At 34.3% G+C, this 15,383-nt stretch overlaps 1 protein-coding gene across 1 annotated transcript in view; it reads left to right on the plus strand.

Annotated features, from left to right (window-relative positions):
- The window catches only part of ASCC3 (activating signal cointegrator 1 complex subunit 3), a 232,247-nt gene that overhangs the window by 141,811 nt on the left and 75,053 nt on the right, over positions 1–15,383 (plus strand). The window contains exons 17-21 of the mRNA XM_057364088.1: positions 2,536–2,700; positions 3,515–3,601; positions 5,813–5,989; positions 8,021–8,246; positions 11,989–12,143. Coding sequence (XP_057220071.1) covers positions 2,536–2,700; positions 3,515–3,601; positions 5,813–5,989; positions 8,021–8,246; positions 11,989–12,143 — 810 coding nt within the window. The remainder of the gene's footprint in view (positions 1–2,535; positions 2,701–3,514; positions 3,602–5,812; positions 5,990–8,020; positions 8,247–11,988; positions 12,144–15,383) is intronic.

Here is a 15,383-nt window from a genome sequence, read left to right on the forward strand (position 1 = left end):
GTGATAAGATAGCATATGGATGCTACAGTGCCAGATGCAGGCATAACCAAAGATTTGGTTAATTAGACCATTCTATTCCTTCTGTTCTGGGTGTAGATATCTAATTTTCATAATTGGTATCTCATTGTGTTTTAGTAATGTTGCAGCGTACCAGTTCCTATCTCTGTTTTGACTGACAATCAGTGTTAACCATTCAGAATCCCTATATGAATATATGGATCACATTTCCTAGCTGTTTGTGGGATTGAGATTATTCCAATTCATTCTCCATTCCTGTTCCACTGGTGTTCACCACATCCAGTAATTACCTTAGGGCACCCATGTGTTAGGGTGCACATTTTTGGCACCCCACATGTTGTCTCTATGATCTTACTGGGCTACTGCAGTTCCACTGCTTTGATTTATGATTTTTCAGGTTGTTTGCTAGAAATTACAATAATGCCTCTTATTGATTCATGAAAATGGTCAAAATTAATGATAAGCAACAAGAAAAAACAGAGAGTGGAAGAAAAAAATAGAGCCAATGCAAATGATGTGTTAGTGAAGCTGTARGATGAATTACAGGCATTTTCTTTTGCTTCTGGGGTTCCAAAGAAAAGGTGCCTGGATTAAATAAACTCTCTTGTCTGATTTCTAGTCTTTTTTGTTCTACTCTTTGGTGGAACCAAAGTTAAGCAGAGCTTTTTATCACCATAAATGTTACATTTGGGTATAAAAATCAGAGGACCTTGTGCACAACTAATTTCTCAGTAAGTCAGAGGAAATGGTGTGGATAGTCATGTTATATTATCATGTTCATATTATCATGAATAGTAATGTACTTTATACTGCATTCTTAAATTTCCACAGGCATACTCCAGACTTGCTCAGTTTCTTAMTGTGGACTTGCCAAGGCTCATTTTAAGAGTGCTGCTTAAAGCTGTTCTAGGCTGGATCTGTTATTCTGGGGATTTCTAATTATGCAAGTTCAACAAGAAGGGTGCTRACCATGGATTCTCTAGACTCAAATATTGCTTTTTCAAGTTGGTGACCTTTCCTTTAAAGTTAAAACTTCGTAAAAAAATGTTAGTCTGCCTGTTGCAAGCTTCAGCTTTTATGCAAGGCAAAAGATTGGCAGGTAGTTTGGATTGGCAAAGTGTAGGGAGTCATTTTGATAATATTTAAATTTTTTCCCCTGGAATAGTTTTAAGAAATGTTGARTATCTGGCATCTAGATCACCCTTTTTTTGACCAACTCTGCTCTGAAATCTGAACTCAATGCATGACTTACTATTGAGAACAGAAGTGTAGACCTTTGCCATCTTAGGTTTTGACTTAAAACTATGGCAAGCTATAACTAAGGAGAAACACTTTCAGGGTAACTGGCAAATGTGGAATATTAGGAACTTGTCTTGCCCTGCTTTGTGGAGGTGACTCTGTCTGCAGCTTCACTGGCCAAGAGATGATGTGCTTCAGCACAAAGGTGAAACTGAATCCTGGCCTGGGGAAAACCAGAGCAAACCAAGGCATGACAGTTCTTAAAGCCTGCTCCTTTTTGCCATCTTGGTCATGTGTCTGTGTCACTGATTTACCRAGAGGGCTGGTACCACTTATTCTGTAAGAAATCTGGACTCAACATGAGCCCTGAAAGAAGAATACTGCCTGTGAACTAGAACAGTGTTTTAGTCTTTTCAATAACTATTGCTTGTCTAATCAGAGCCATTATCTCAGATGCACATTGACCACRATGAATCCCTTTTCACCCATCCCTGTCAATGTGGGTATCCCAGGTTCCTGATGTGGAAACCCACAATTATCCAGCAGTCCCACTCAGATGGGAGTTTTGCCCAGCCTTTTATGTATTAATGAGATAATGTGCATTATTAGTTGGACAAAATGYCCAAGTTCCTGAGCTTTGAAAGGAATAGAAATGGTATTGGGCACAAAAAGCTCCTTGGTGTGCTTTTAACATGAATGTTACTGTACATCTCTAACTCAGTAATTAGARTATCCCAGTTACCATACCCAAATGTTTTGGAAACACCAAAGTTTTTTTGCTAGTAAACATTTAAGCCATTTTATTTGAAGCTTAATCTCTTATGGATGCAATTACAGCCATTCTCATGTCAACTACACAGGAAGGTATATSTTCAGCMATTTTCATAGACAGRAGATGCCATAAGATGACATGTTTTTGTGAAGTGATACACTAATGATAATTTAATGAAGAATAAGTTATCATTGAAACATCTCTAAACATTTCAATGTAAATTTATTTCATAATCGTGCTACTGTTTCATAAGTAATATTCGTCTGCATTTTACTGTTATTTTATAGTCTCAAATCATTATAAAAGAAATTTTAGTCTGATTATTTTGCCCTGTTTTGGTCAATAATGTCAATGTAACTGCTATTAGTGGGATCTCAAGAAAATCTGGACTTAATACCTGTACCTTCCTTTTATCAGATTTTTGACTTTGTGTGACCAGGTTATCTCAAGAAATTTATTTATTAACACTTTTTTAATGCAAATAAATGTTTGTGTTGCATGTCTAGATGGATCCAGGTCTAGAAAAGCACAGAGAACAACTGGTAATTGAAGTTGGCAGAAAACTGGACAAAGCCCGCATGATTCGCTTTGAAGAAAGAACTGGCTTTTTTTCTTCAACAGATTTAGGCAGAACTGCCAGCCACTACTATATTAAATACAATACTATAGAGGTAAAAGATGATGTTCTGTTTCTGGAAGTTTTTTCCTTCTCTTTGAACATATACCTAAAAGAGTTGTAAGATATTACAGAATATGTAGATGATTTGTTCACTGTATTTTCAAATCATATTTACTGAAATGGGGAGCAGGAAAGGGAATAGGAAAAAGAAAGAAAAATTAGGCTCAGTGGGAAGTGAGATTTGAAATTTCTGTAGTCCTTTTGACCTCTTTTATGAAAATTATAAAAAACATTTTGATATCCATGGTGTGTGCAACCCTTAGTACATGACAGCACATTGAAGTGTAGTGTCTGATAGCAGACTAACTCCTCTGGGGCTAAGTCCTATGAGACTTGAAGAATGAACTTTTGGCACTATAATCAGACTGTGTTGTAAACATATACAAAATTTTTTAGGATTGGAAGCTTGATGTACAGATTCATCTTAAAACCTTTTCTTTTTTATCAAATAAGTGTTTTTCTTGAATAAAAGGTGGAGACTCAGCACTGATAATTTTTAACTGCATGCTGTCACTGTGTATAATTATTTTCACATATTTATTCACTGAAATAAATCCTAGACTTTTTTTTTAAATGCCCTCATTGTATGTTTCTTGATTTTGGGGTAGCCAAGTTTTGAGGGATGATTTTTCTGAAACTGCTGAGAAGTGGTTATGGAATTTGTTCTTGTTTAAATTGCATCACTCTGGTATTACAATAACTGGCATTTTAGCCTTATATGCCTTTTAAAATCTTGGTTAATGTTTCTTTGTCTCCTCCTACATGTGTATTTTCAGTGACAAATTAATTCTTTTTATTTTCAACAGACTTTCAATGAATTGTTTGATGCTCATAARACTGAAGGTGATATTCTTGCTATAGTATCAAAAGCTGAAGAGTTTGAACAGATAAAGGTAAAGTTAAAGAATGCCTTGAAACTAGATACTTTTGTAGTACTTACTCCATAAATACTGTCTACAGTCACAAGTTTTGTTAAATATTAAGCACCATTATAAAATGTTTYCTAAGTAGACATGATAAGCTCTTGCTTAAATTTATACAATGTTCAGCTTGAACTCTAGTGCACATTTAATAACTAGTTATGGTTCTTTGAAAATTTCTTTCAAATGCTTTTAAGAACCTTTCAGTTCCTCAATTATTAACAGGTGAAGCTAAGTGTCCATTTGAATAGTGTGCCTAGGGATGAGATAGTTTTTTTTTGTTTGAAGTTTAAAGCACTATTGGATGTCTCCTTGAACAATTTACTTGATCAGGAATGAGGCAGGACTCACTGAAGTGAACTCTGTGGTATATTTCCTGCAGGGTACAAAATTAGATTGGCAGAACAATAAATTCTCATAAATTCAAATTTAAAATCTACAAAGTTGTCATAACGATTTTATGCAGGCTAGAAGATTACTGTTCCATTGTACTCAGTKCAATTCCAACCTCCCTTTTTACCTCCTGTGTGGATTGGACACAAGGCAATGCATTCCAAGCTGGCATGAGCTTGTTTGCCCATGCTTCCATCTCACAGAGGTACGAGCCAGACTCCACAGGGTTTGTTAGCTTGGGCTCATTGCCATTTTACCACAATTATACAACTTGCAGATCAGAGTTGGCTCTCATTCACCTGGCTCTGCGAGCTGGCAGTGTGAATCCCTCACCATCTACATATTTACATATTTGCACACATTGTCTGGGTATTACCATCTCTTTATCTAATGGAGAAATTCTATTTTGCTGTAATCTCTTCTATTATAGAAGATAATAAGCAGTGAGGTTTCACAGTCATACATGGAACGTTTTCAAGCTAGAAGGTTTTTTTTTTACGATAGTGATATTGCTTTACTAGGTCTAAATTTAGCGTAATTTAATATTTAAAAGGAAAGCATATGGAAAATATGATGTGATATGTTYCTATATTTGTAATAAAGTTAGTAGTGATGCATTTTGACTAAGGCACAGTTTTTCTAGTATACTTWCTCAGATTTATAGGGTATGGTATCAGTGCACCATCATTTCCAGATTTTTGTGATTCATTTGCTGTGCCACTCTGARTGTTAAAATTAATAACTGGTTTTCACAAGAATAACTCAGGATTYGCCCCTCTGTGTGATAGAAATTGTGACTTTTGATAAACTAATCATGTTCCCATAATGACTTTAAAAATTCTGCATGTTGAGTTATGCAACTCACCAGTAGCTGAAATACAGATATGGATTAGACCTGTACTGTGTTGTGCAGGAGCTGAAAAAATGATCAAAAACGTTGCTGCAAGCAGAACATATTATTCCCTTGAAAGTAGAGTCGTCTGTGATGGTTGTGTTCTTCACGTCTTTCTTTCCTGTGGGACCAGTGACTAGATAGTTGGGGGTTTTAACCCAGTTGTCTTAGGGTCCTTTGTATGTCAGGTAGTCAGGTCCAAATGAAAATTACTTTCAGATGGTTCCCTGCAGGGACCAAACATTTACCCTCTTTAAATAAGTTTTACACTAACAGACTCTCAGTAAGTCAAAGAATATGTAGATTTATGCTAGTTTTGCCACGTAAGGGTCATCAGTTAGAATGTGAACTGTTATGCATTATTCAAACCATGGATATTAATATTTCTTTACTCATATTAAGACTTAATCTTATTAACAGTGAAAATTTTAATATGATGAATCATAGTACTTCACAGTTTTGAGTTTAAAAATGTATTATGCCACATGCAAACTGTGTAGCTATAATGAGTACATTGAATGTTAATTCAAGATTGCCCTAATCCAGATGGACAGAGGTTTTACTCTGGTCAAATAAAAAATGAAATCTCATCAGATGAAGGATGGTAAGGTCACAAGATTCAATTTTTGTGGCATATCAAATTTTTGTATGTCAATGGCAACCTTAATAGATGGTGATGAATAACAAAATGTAATTGTGTTCCTATTAAGATAGTTTCAATTATGGTCTATTAGCTACATTGTGGAAGATGTGGGTTTACTGCTTTTTCTCTTCTTTTTTTTCTCTTTAAAACTGGATACTCCATTAAAAAGTAATGTAACTATGTTATAAGGAAAATTTGATTTCAGTGTAAAATTTTTTATCAAATTGCTTCTTCATAATGTATAATTGTGTTTTAGGTAAGAGAGGAAGAAATAGAAGAGCTGGATACCTTACTAAATGATTTCTGTGAACTTCCTGCTCCAGGAGGTGTGGAAAACAATTATGGAAAAATTAATATCCTCCTTCAAACATACATTAGCAGAGGGGAGATGGACAGCTTCTCCCTTATTTCGGATTCTGCATATGTTGCACAGGTAAAAATAGTATTYTCTACATATTTGTTGATGTCTTCTGTTTCAATTCTCCCAGATATTTACAATTATATAAGTAGGCCCTGATCTGCATCTTTTTTGTGCATTTTTATGCACATTTTTATGCACATTTTTATATACATTTTTCATTTGAAAATCAGAGCCCTGTGTGTGTGCATACTTGTGTGCTATAACACTTCAGTAGAAAAATTTTGCAAAAGGCTACTTCCTTGGGAGACTATGGCATTTTTGGGTTAATTATGAATGTCCTTTTTGTTTATATTACCCCTGAAGTCTCATTATATTTAGTAGCTGTAACTGTGACTGCTCAGAATTATAGTCTTAAATTTCAGGGTTTTCTTCTGAATGTGAAAAACTGTTGTCATCTATTTTAATGCTTTGTGTATTTTTATACTTTGTTCTGCAAATATGTTTGATTCACRTACCTTGGTTTACACAAGAAAGATGTGCTATTTTATTTCTGTTGCTAGATGTAATCTAGCAAAAAATATGCAGATTTACATACCAGTCAATGTATTTGTTTGTTGGTTTAATTTGACACCTGAAGGGTTGATTGTCACACAGCAGATTTATTTAACTCACAGGCATGCACACTGTACACAGGGGGGACATGGCACAGAGATCTGTTTGGACAACTATGACCCAAAAAAGTTTTACCTTTTAGCCTGTCTCTCTTTTTTTTTTTTTTTTTTTTTTTTCCTAACAGTCACAAACATATTGCATGGAATCATTTTTGTCTCATCCTTAAAAAACTGCTTTGGAAAGAATTAATTTTAAAATTGCATTTAGTTGGTACTAAAGATCAGATTTAAATGTTCAAAATGATACATGGTCTTTAGCAACATTTTCATAGTGGCAWAACCTTCTTTAGAAATGTTTGTATTTTGCAGCATATATGGGTATAAATGAGAAAATTATGAACTAATTGTGTTCCAAAAAATTGGTACTTGTGCAACAAAATAATTTTCAGTATGATCCTTTTAATCTTTGCTTTCAAGGCAGTTGCTTTTGTCTGTCACATTTGTAGCATTTTTAGTGAGACAACATGGTCTTCTTCTCAGATCTTCATAAACTTTACTTGTGGAACTAGTGCTACAAGTGTGGGGTTTTTTCATATCTGGACAGTGACTGTTAAGAAAATTATTCAGCCTTTCTAAGTAAGAGGAATGTGCTTCTTTAGTAACATATGCTTCCTATCACAACCAAATAATTTTCTATTTTTCATTTCTGTTGGCATAGCAGAGCCAGTAGGGAATGATTATATTTTATTCAATGAATCAAGAACATAATTCCTAATCCAGACTTAGTACTGGTAGAGGAAGGAAAAAAAGGAAAAAAAAAAAAGCATAACTTCATAATGCAGCTTGAAAAGTTTATGAAAGGAATATCATARCTTAGATTTTCAGGATAAGACTGACCTCATTCAGACTTATGTTAATAATTATTTCTCCAAGTACAAAGCATATTTGTACACTTTGGTTATAAAATATTCGCAGACTATAGTAACATGTTTTATACAAAGTCACTACTGTTAAGCTTCTGTGCAAATGTTGTGAAATTCAGTGTGAAATGGGATGCTTGTAGAAGCATAAACTGRAAAAAAACAAAACCTGAATTTCCCTATTAAGTGAATTTGCAGATGTCTATTATGTGGGGGGTACAGTAAGTGAATTTGCTTCAGAAGTGATTGATACACAATAAATCTAGAACTCCATAATGTTAGCAAACTATGATCAAAGTTCTATGGCAGACCTGACATTACAATTTTACTTGGTTGCATATGTTTCTTTTCATTATTTCAGAATGCAACCATGAGATAGTTCTGCCACTAGACAGTAACGGAAAAAGTAAAAATTGTTTTCAAAAATGTTTGAAATCAGTTTGAAAAGAAAAATCTATTGTTATGGTTTCTCAAAGATGGGTCTATGGGACCCTTTTCATTTTACAAAGAGTACTTGAGAGAATTACAACAGTTTTGCCTTACTTTTTGTTTGTTTGTTTGTTTTTGTTCAGAATGCAGCTCGTATTGTTCGAGCCCTTTTTGAGATTGCCCTGAGGAAGCGCTGGCCTGCCATGACATATCGGCTCCTGAATCTCAGCAAAGTCATTGACAAGCGCCTGTGGGGCTGGGTGAGCCCTTTGAGGCAGTTCTCAGTGTTACCACCATCCGTCCTCTCCAAGCTGGAAGAGAAGAATCTCACTGTRGACAAGATGAAGGACATGAGAAAAGATGAAATAGGTGAGAAATSAGCACTGCTTAAACTGTTGGAAACCAATGGGCAAGTGAGAAGCAAATCTGAGCCATGCATCAATATTCCCACWCTGGTCTGGAAGCCACGTAGCCACGTTCCACACATTAATATGATCTGTCCAATAAAGAAGGTTTTTTTCCAGTTTGCACAGCTTGTAAAATGGCACAGCTCTGAGGATAAGGCCAGCCCATGTCCTGTGGTCACAGAACACACATGGAAARGAGATGTCTGTTGATAACTATTTACGTAAAGGGGATATATACATATTTATGTTGACCTGTGTGCTTCCCTTTTTGCCCACATTTCATAATACACTGCTATAAAAGGCATCTGTTTGCTTTTGCCAGTTGGCACAATATGGCCTTTTTTTTTTATGGAAATACTATTAACGTGAAAAAGAATAAAAACAGATTATTATATCCAGGTATGCTATCAGTAAATGGCCTTCTTCTGAAACACTGCATTAATTTTCATTGAGCATGGAGAATTCATTGTCACTGGTGACATTGCAGCAAAACCTTAATGGAATTTTTTAAAGGATTTGACAGTTCAATAATGAGAAAATCCACAAGCCTACTGATAGACATAATGACAATTTCTAGTAAGTGTGTATAAACTGTTGTGCATAAACTGCCCACCAGCTGGTTAAACTTGAAAAAAAAWTTCACTTGTAATGCATTTCTTTTTTCTTAGTATATTTTTTTTTATTTGGACTTTATTTGCACCTGCTATTGCCAACCTCTTGATAAAAAAACTGCCATTTTTTGAAAAATCTAATTTTAATATAAAAATACCATTCATATTTACTGCTTGGAAGCAAACCAATGTCTGACTTTATATTTCTTTCATTTCCAGGAGAACTACATTCCTTACTTAGAAAAATTTGTTATTTGCCTAATTTAGCCTGAAAAAATTCAAATAAATATGTAAAAGTTTGCAAAATTAGAAGCTGTGTCTTCATATAATAAGTCAAACCAAAAGACTATGACAAAATTTTAGAAGCTTACTTTAACTGCATTTTAATATATATTCATGTTAAGTATATTGAAAACATTGCATTTTATTTGAAGTGCTAGCACTATAAGTTTTTATTCAGAAGTGTTATACCACTTTTTAATTTACATCTGTTAATTTTTTGTGTATTTGTGATGTCTTTTAGTGCTTAGTATTCTTTTCCATTAACTGTATTTGTGGGGGGTTTTTATTTTGTTGTTGCTTTTCTGGATTTGTGGTTTTCTGGTTTTAGTTTGGTGTTTTGTTTTTGTTTCRTTTGGGCTTGTTTGTTTTTTAATTGTTCTTTCTTCCCACACCATCACTTAGAGAAGCAGGAAATTTTGTGTAAAAATACAAAACCAGTTTTGCGTCCTTCGATGTAATGAAACCAGTATTGACAAGATGGAAATGTATCTATATATGCCTGCAATTTGTCTAGTTTTGTGTTAATTCAGTTTGAAAGTAGATGAGACATGGGGTTTGACTGTGAAAACAGGCCAYTGCTGACCATACATAATGATATTTTATGTTCTTCAGCCTTACACATATCAACTTTCTTTGATATTTATATCTCTGTAAAGTAGCTACTTGGCACACTTCCTCCTCTCTGGCCTCTCTTTCTGAGGCATGTGCAGGAAGTGCTTTCCTGGTAGTCACCTTATTTTTATTTTTAATTCAAAGCCATGTTGAAATGAGAAAAGGGCACAGCTTCCAGGTGCTGCCTTTTCYTACTCCACAGGACTAATTTCAGTCTTAGTGTTAATTCCTTTTTCGATGTTATTGAGACCTTGGAGWCAGAATAACAAAAGCAGGAGCTGGCTAGACAACTCAGCTTAGATAGGTGCCAGCTCTCCCAGTGTGTGGAGAGCACGTTGTGTGCACAGATCCCGGATTCCAGGGTACCATGAATTGGTCAACACCAATCTAGGAGCTATTGCAATGTAACCATGGAGTTGMCAGAAAGCCAGGAAATCACTGTGTTAGCTGAGATAAACAGTCCCATTTTTTTTCAGAATGCAGATGACAAAGTGTAGAATAAGCAAAATTTATTCTTTTTTTTTACACCTATTTTCTCAGTCTGCTTTYGTTCAAAGGGTTTTAATATTTCTTAAATGCCATTGATGGTTTCTCATAATGTGACTACAAAAAAAAAAAAAAAGAAGGGAGTTAAGAAGAGAGAGTTTTATAATATTTGTAGAAGYTGGGAGAGGAGCCTTACTTTCCCCTAGCACATCATTGTGAAAAAACCTCAGTGCTGTCCTGTACAAACACAGTTCACCTCACACTTCATGATAAAGAAAGAGATTTTTGCCATGAAAAAGTTTACTTGCCTATATTGGTTTGAGTCTTTGACTATTTGTCATCTGCCTTTATTTAACATGATTTCTGAAGTTTTGCCTCTAATTGCAAAAGCGTGTCACTGTGCAAGTATGCTATAATGCTGCATATGTCATCAAAGTGTACCAGCATAAGGGGTTTGGTTTTAGTAACCCGCYTGTTGGAAGTGCAATTATTTTAACATCTGCAAATTAAACCCASGAAATATGTATTAAAACTTTTGGCTAGGGGTTTGGTTCTTAAGCAAGGTCRCTATTAATTACTTCAGGGTATAAACACCTGTCTGAGACAAATCTGCCAATYTGTTAAATAAGAAAAACTGAAAAGGAAAATTCAATATCAAGAGAAAAAAAACCAGCAGTTTCGAGATGCTGTGGTCCCAAATGTCTTGCAATTACAAGAAAAAGTTTGTCTCACCTTTTTACTTTGCACTTAATGCAAATAATAGGACTTCTTTTTTTTTTTTTTTTAATGGTTAAGTGTGGCCAGGAACCATGTAATGATATCAGAAAATATCAGTGACCATTGGTAAGGTAGCTTTTAACAGAAAGTATTTATGACCATCACAATTAAAACCTAAAATATGCTCCACATAATTACCTAAGCAATTTAAGTGAAAATGTAGTGAACAACTTTCTGTCTTTTAAACAACAAACAGTCTTTTCCTAATTAAACCAGAAGGTGGAATAAGTTCAGGAATAATTTCACTGCTACATACTTGGTTTTATATTTAAAATGAAGAAGGAAACAGATTTGAGCTGTAAAATGCAAGTAGGACATCTTTCTAAATAAATATAATCACTTAATTGCCTTAGTTACCATGATTATGACAGAAAATAAAAAAGCATTCCAGTATTTAGTTTTTCCCTTGTCTCATTTACACACTAGTATATTCTGAAAGATCAGAGCTGCTGTGAGATGTTTACTTATGGATATTTTTAACCTATTAACTACCTTTGTTCAGTTTTATGAAAAGCATTCTGTCTGCTTTGAATCACTAYACAGAAATTGTAGAAGTTCAAATTAAGTAAAAAGTTGGTATTGATGCTCTGAAAAAGAACTATATGGGCTTGGTAAGAGCCTGGTCAAAAAGTCAGAGAATGASAGGAAACTAGCCTGACATAATGTTTTCAGTGTGAATTCTTAATGGTTATTTTAACCCCTTAGCTATAGCCAACAAGGGGGTTAATACTGATTTTTCAAGTCTCTAAATTGCTAATTCAAGTTAAGTATTACAAAATATGCAGACATGCCAGGTCAAGAGAGTCAGACATTTACGTACCCAAGAGCAAAACAAGCAAGCAATAATGCTTCTCCCTAAAAGCTTATTTGAAAGTCAGAGTTGTATTCTTTTTTCCTGGAAATGCAAATTGGTTACACCTGATGTTTTCTTGGCAGGTCATATGCTGCATCAYGTGAAAATTGGGCTGAAGGTAAAGCAGTGTGTCCATCAAATACCCTCCATCATCATGGAAGCGACGATCCAGCCAATCACCCGCACAGTGCTCCGAGTGCGGCTCAACATCGCTCCCGACTTCACCTGGAATGACCAGGTAAAAAAAGAGGCAGGAGGAGGCAGGATGGAAGCATTAGCTTARCTTCACTAAAGGAGGTGATCACTGGGAGTCCATAGCTGTTTGGATAAGAAAAAAAAATATTATTTTAGCTAAAAAGCAAATTTTAAAATAGGAATGGAATGACCTTTATGACTTTCGTTGAAGAAAGCAGGCAAAGATCATCTTTTTATTTCTGTTAATCCTTATAAGATTGGGTTGTATGTAACATTTTGAAGCAAATGCTTGATACTGGATATTAACAGCAGTCATACACAGAGTTATGTGCCCAGAAAGAAGCAAGAAAAAGGGAGACATGAATGGCTCTCTGAACTATGAATGAATGTCAAACAYAGAAAAGCCTTGAAATGCAGTTCATGTTCGCCAAGTTCTGCTTTCTTCCTGGCTTTACTAGTGTTCTTTCACAATATCAGAGCCCTTTTTCTGATGGGACTTGTCTGAATGAAAAAACTGAGATATGTTTGGAATGTTCAAATGTTCATCAGAATTTTATAGTGCAAATTTATATGAAAGGAGTTGCGCCASTTGCATATTTAGCTACACTCGCATTCTTTGATTCAGAATCTGTTCACTAAAAATACACTTAAGATAAATCTAAATGAAACATAAATGTCCACACGGGGGCATTGTATTGTTGCTGTTACTTCTGAAACTTTTTACAGGAATAAAAGATACCTCAATGAGCAAACATAATTTTCTCCTTTTACACTTATGAGATTTACGCTTSAGATAAATTATTCTGAAATGTGGATATTAAGTATTTGTTCTTTTATTAAAAATTAATTTTAAAATCTCTTAGATTACAAKTTTACTGTAATCATAAGTAAATTAGAGTTTTATTCCTCAAACATTTAAATTACATTAAAATTTATTACCCTGTTGAAAGGCATTTTCTTTTCTTGTGGAAGTTTCACCAAGTTGTCTTATAAATGGGAGAGTAACAATCAAACTATAGAAAGTTTGATTTTGTTTGCCACCTAGATTTATTGAAGAAATATTTGAATGGATTCCTGGTATGAATTATGACTTTTTTTTCTGCCTTATTTATATAAAATACTTTGAAAGGAAAAAGTCTTAGTTTTTAGGATTGAAACAAGTTTTTATTGTTCAGTCTTTATAAGTAATATGTTAAAGACAAAAAAATTACTATTCTTCATATTAAACTTTATCTTAGTACAAAGTAGTTTCTCAGTATATATATATAGGTTTTTCTTCAAAAACCAAGTTCTTCTATATATTTACAAGTTGAAAAGGGGTTCACACAAAATTATGCTGTTTTGATTCTGAACTTCTAATGTTAGGGCAAAATTTTGTCAGAAATCTATATTCTACCCTGACCCCTTTATGCAGTTTTTCTGGKGGTTGTTTTGGAAACATTATGGAAACATGAATTTTATCAATTAAGTTTGTGGAGCTGCTTTTATGTGAATTTGTTTATTGGTAATCATAAAAACTTGGAAATTTTTGTTCATTTTTTTTTTTTAATTTCTGTTATTTGGTGTTGATTTTCCTGTTCCTTCAGTAAATGAAGCTTCTATCACAGTAAATAACTGATGCTGGTAAATTTTAATATCCCTGAAAATTAATTACTGTCTCAAAATCAAGCATTGACAYTCTGAAACTGCTTCTCCATCATCACATTATTGTTCGTAGCTTTGCAGAAGCTGAAACTTAGAAACTATAGAAACTTAGAGGTACACCTTTAATTGATACAAAAGTTAGCTGCTAAAAATTCCATCCAAAGAATTACAGTTATGAAAACTTTAAATGCCATGCTCAGCTGAAATACCATGCTTGGCTAACATCTCATGGTTTTAAGATTGTTCCTTTACCTGAAAAATTCATTCTATAATGATGTCATCACAAACTTGACACTTGACATTACAAGAGAAAGAAGATTTTGTGTTTTGTTGTGAGATATGACATTAACTTGACTTTTAATGGCTCCAGTTTTCAGTAATGGAAGCCCCTAAGTTCAGTAAAAGCARATGAGCCAAATCCCAGTGAAAACTTTTTATTCAGTTACTAGAAGCAAAGTATTTTAAAGGTTCCCAGACAGAGCAATTAAGCCTTAATGCATCCAGRAGGAGTCCAGCAGAAATGCAAAAYAATGCAAATATTATTAATTRKCTGAGTCATATATCAGACACGTCTWTTTAGAGTGATGGTTGCCCAAAATACAGGTATGTGCCAGTTCTTAAGAGCTCCCCWGAGTTCTTGAGAATCATTACTGGAGAAAATGTTGCATTTCCTGTTCCCACATTGTCTTGCTTACCCCATGCAGATTTTTCATGGGACTTTCCACAATTAGGTTGCTATTGCAGTTAATARTAAAATTTCTGCACTTTGTACTTAGTGACCTTCCTTAATTCTTCTTTTGTCTCTTAAATGCTCCGAAACCCTGATGAAATAATAGTCTCAYTGTCATTTTTCAAGATGTCACCTACATGTTGTTTCAGTTTCACTGCTTCAGTTCCCAATGAAGCTGCAAATGAAATTCAAATGCAATGAAAATGAATGACCATCTATTTGTCTATTGTACAATTGTGCTAAAAAGGAAAGAAAAACACCTTAGTTCTCTTCTTTATACATAATTTTGTCTTCACAAACCAGTACAGACTCTTTTCCAACACAGACACGGTAATGAATTATGCTGAAAATAATGTGTGCCATGTGAATCAATACCAGATTCCTGCAGTGTTAAAATTGCTATTAGAAGCAACTATGCACTTTGTCTTTTTTCCTATTAAGTTTAGGAATAATTCCAACTTTTTTGTTTTCATCTCCTGGTTTTGCAACTTATCACAGTCCTCACCAGAAACACCAGAAAACTACATTCATTTACTAATATATCTTCCATACTCCTTTAGTATGCATTTTTCTTTTCCTAGACATTTAATTAAAATGCTTGTACATTGGCAAACGCTTATTCTGTCCAAAAAAAAACAAAAAAATCTTAATTTAGCATCCCATCTAGCTATGATTTCTGGCATTGCAGGCATTGCAAAGTAAGGTATACAACAAAGCAAACAAAAATCTTTCTTTAAAAAGAGATGTTGTCAAATGGCAGGGAAATTATCAAGAGACAGACCTRTTTATGTTCTTCTCACTTCACCTGTAACAGTGGCTACCTCTAAAGCCTTCTGAATCCACTCACTGTACCTTTCTAGAGGAGAGGGGAAGAGAGAGAGGAGAGGAATGTCACAATGCAGTGTCCAG

This window comes from Malurus melanocephalus, unplaced genomic scaffold, assembly GCF_030028575.1.
Source record: "Malurus melanocephalus ecotype Western Australia unplaced genomic scaffold, MMel_1.1 scaffold_35, whole genome shotgun sequence".
Classification (NCBI taxonomy): domain Eukaryota; kingdom Metazoa; phylum Chordata; class Aves; order Passeriformes; family Maluridae; genus Malurus; species Malurus melanocephalus.